The 1,712-nt window shown below is 41.8% G+C and overlaps 1 protein-coding gene across 4 annotated transcripts in view; it reads right to left on the reverse strand.

Annotated features, from left to right (window-relative positions):
- The window catches only part of HNRNPM (heterogeneous nuclear ribonucleoprotein M), a 20,206-nt gene that overhangs the window by 10,418 nt on the left and 8,076 nt on the right, over positions 1-1,712 (reverse strand). For all 4 annotated transcript variants that reach the window (XM_027908729.1, XM_027908730.1, XM_027908731.1 and 1 more), the window contains 2 exons: positions 1,111-1,118; positions 86-179 (listed from right to left, as the gene is read on the reverse strand). In XM_027908729.1, the coding sequence (XP_027764530.1) occupies positions 86-179; positions 1,111-1,118 (102 nt within the window). The remainder of the gene's footprint in view (positions 1-85; positions 180-1,110; positions 1,119-1,712) is intronic.

A 1,712-nucleotide genomic window follows, 5' to 3' on the forward strand; every position in this document is an offset into this window, starting at 1 on the left:
TTTTTTGGAATTCTAGCTGTAAAATCCTACTTTTGGTCACTCATTCCTGAGCCAGGACCTCCCCTTTCCCCGCTGCAGCTCTCACCTCTTTCACTTTGAGGGGTCTCCCTCCGAGGCTGTGCTTGTTGAGGACCTCGGCCGCCTTCTTCATGCTCTCCTCCATCTTGAACTCCACCACCCTGCGGGGACACGGAGCCTCAGGGGAGGGTTTGGATATCAAAATGTACGGATTCACCTCACAAAACATACGGATTCACCTCATTAAACATACGGATTCACCTCAGAGAGAGGGGAAGGGCGAGCTCAGAAATGCAGATGGGTAAAAAAAGGGACTTGTGCACATTAACATATGGCAGGTAGAAAGTGTACACATATCAAGAGATATATTTATTTTTAAAAATGAACTTGTGCACGTATTAAAATATACGTATATATAAAGCGTACACAAATGCATATTTTTATTTTTAAAAACGAACTTGTGCACATACTAAAACATGGGTGCATAAAGTGTAGACTTGTAATAATAAATAAAATAACATAAACAGAAAAATATGTTTCTTAAAAATGAGCTCGTGCACGTATTAAAATATAAGGAGCAACATCATAGAGAAAGTGTGAACATATAAACTATTATAAACTACTATATCTATTTCTTGAAAACAAACTGGTGCACATATTAGAATATATGGATTCATGTAATGTATAAAATGTGGGCATATTTTTATTTCTAAAAAATGAACTTGTGCACATATTAATATATGGATGCATATGATATAAAGTATGGACATATAAATATATATTTATTTCTACAAAATGAACTTGGGCACATATTAATGCAAGTAATATATTAAGTGCAGACATATAAATACATGTATTTCTTTCTAAAAAATGAACTTTTGCATTCTATCTCCCCACAGTACCATCCATATCTACTTGGATTTTGTGGTGCAATGCTCAGTCTGTTCCACTTAGAACTTTGATTTAACTGAGGGCAAGGCTCAATTTTATATTCAATCTGAAGGACTAAAACTTGATTTAATAAGTAAAGACTAAAACTTAGGGAGGGGGGATTTGAAGAGAAGCAGAAAACCCCCCAAAAAATGAACTTACGCGCATCCCTGAGGAGCAGATCCCACAGGTCAGGGCCAGGGAGGAGAGGAGGGAAGAAAACAGAGACACAAGTCAGCAAAAACCCCCCAAACACCCCCCAAAAACCTATTCCTTTCCGAGTCAAACCACATGAGCTGGCCCCTGCCAGCGAGAATAAAAATGGAGCCTCAACACAATAAAACCTCCGAGACTTCCACTCCCTAAAAATTTCCGCCAGAGGGTTAAAAAAATCTGGGATTTCTCTCAGCCCGAATTCTCCTCCGAGAAAAATAAAACCACGCGCTCCACGTGACCTGCACACCAAAACCCTACGTATCCATAGCCTCCAGGACGCTCCCAGTTTTCTCCTTCCCTGCTGGAATTCTGGGCTTACGAGAGGGGGGGGGTTTGACCTCGCTCTGCTGGCCCAGCCAGTGTGGAATTTTACCACTTTCCCGCTTTTCCAAATGCAGCCAAAACCGCTCGAGTTTTCCAAGCCACGGAGAGAAAATATTCCCGCTCGCTCTCTCTCTCCTAATCCACCTGCCACTGGGCTCCAGGGGGAAGGAGGACGGGGTGGGGGGGGGGAAAAAAGGGGGGAAAAAAAAAGAGGGGGAAAATCC

Source organism: Empidonax traillii, unplaced genomic scaffold (genome assembly GCF_003031625.1).
Source record: "Empidonax traillii isolate 1590-97213 ecotype Southwest subspecies unplaced genomic scaffold, ASM303162v1 scaffold1824:size59532, whole genome shotgun sequence".
NCBI classification, from domain to species: domain Eukaryota; kingdom Metazoa; phylum Chordata; class Aves; order Passeriformes; family Tyrannidae; genus Empidonax; species Empidonax traillii.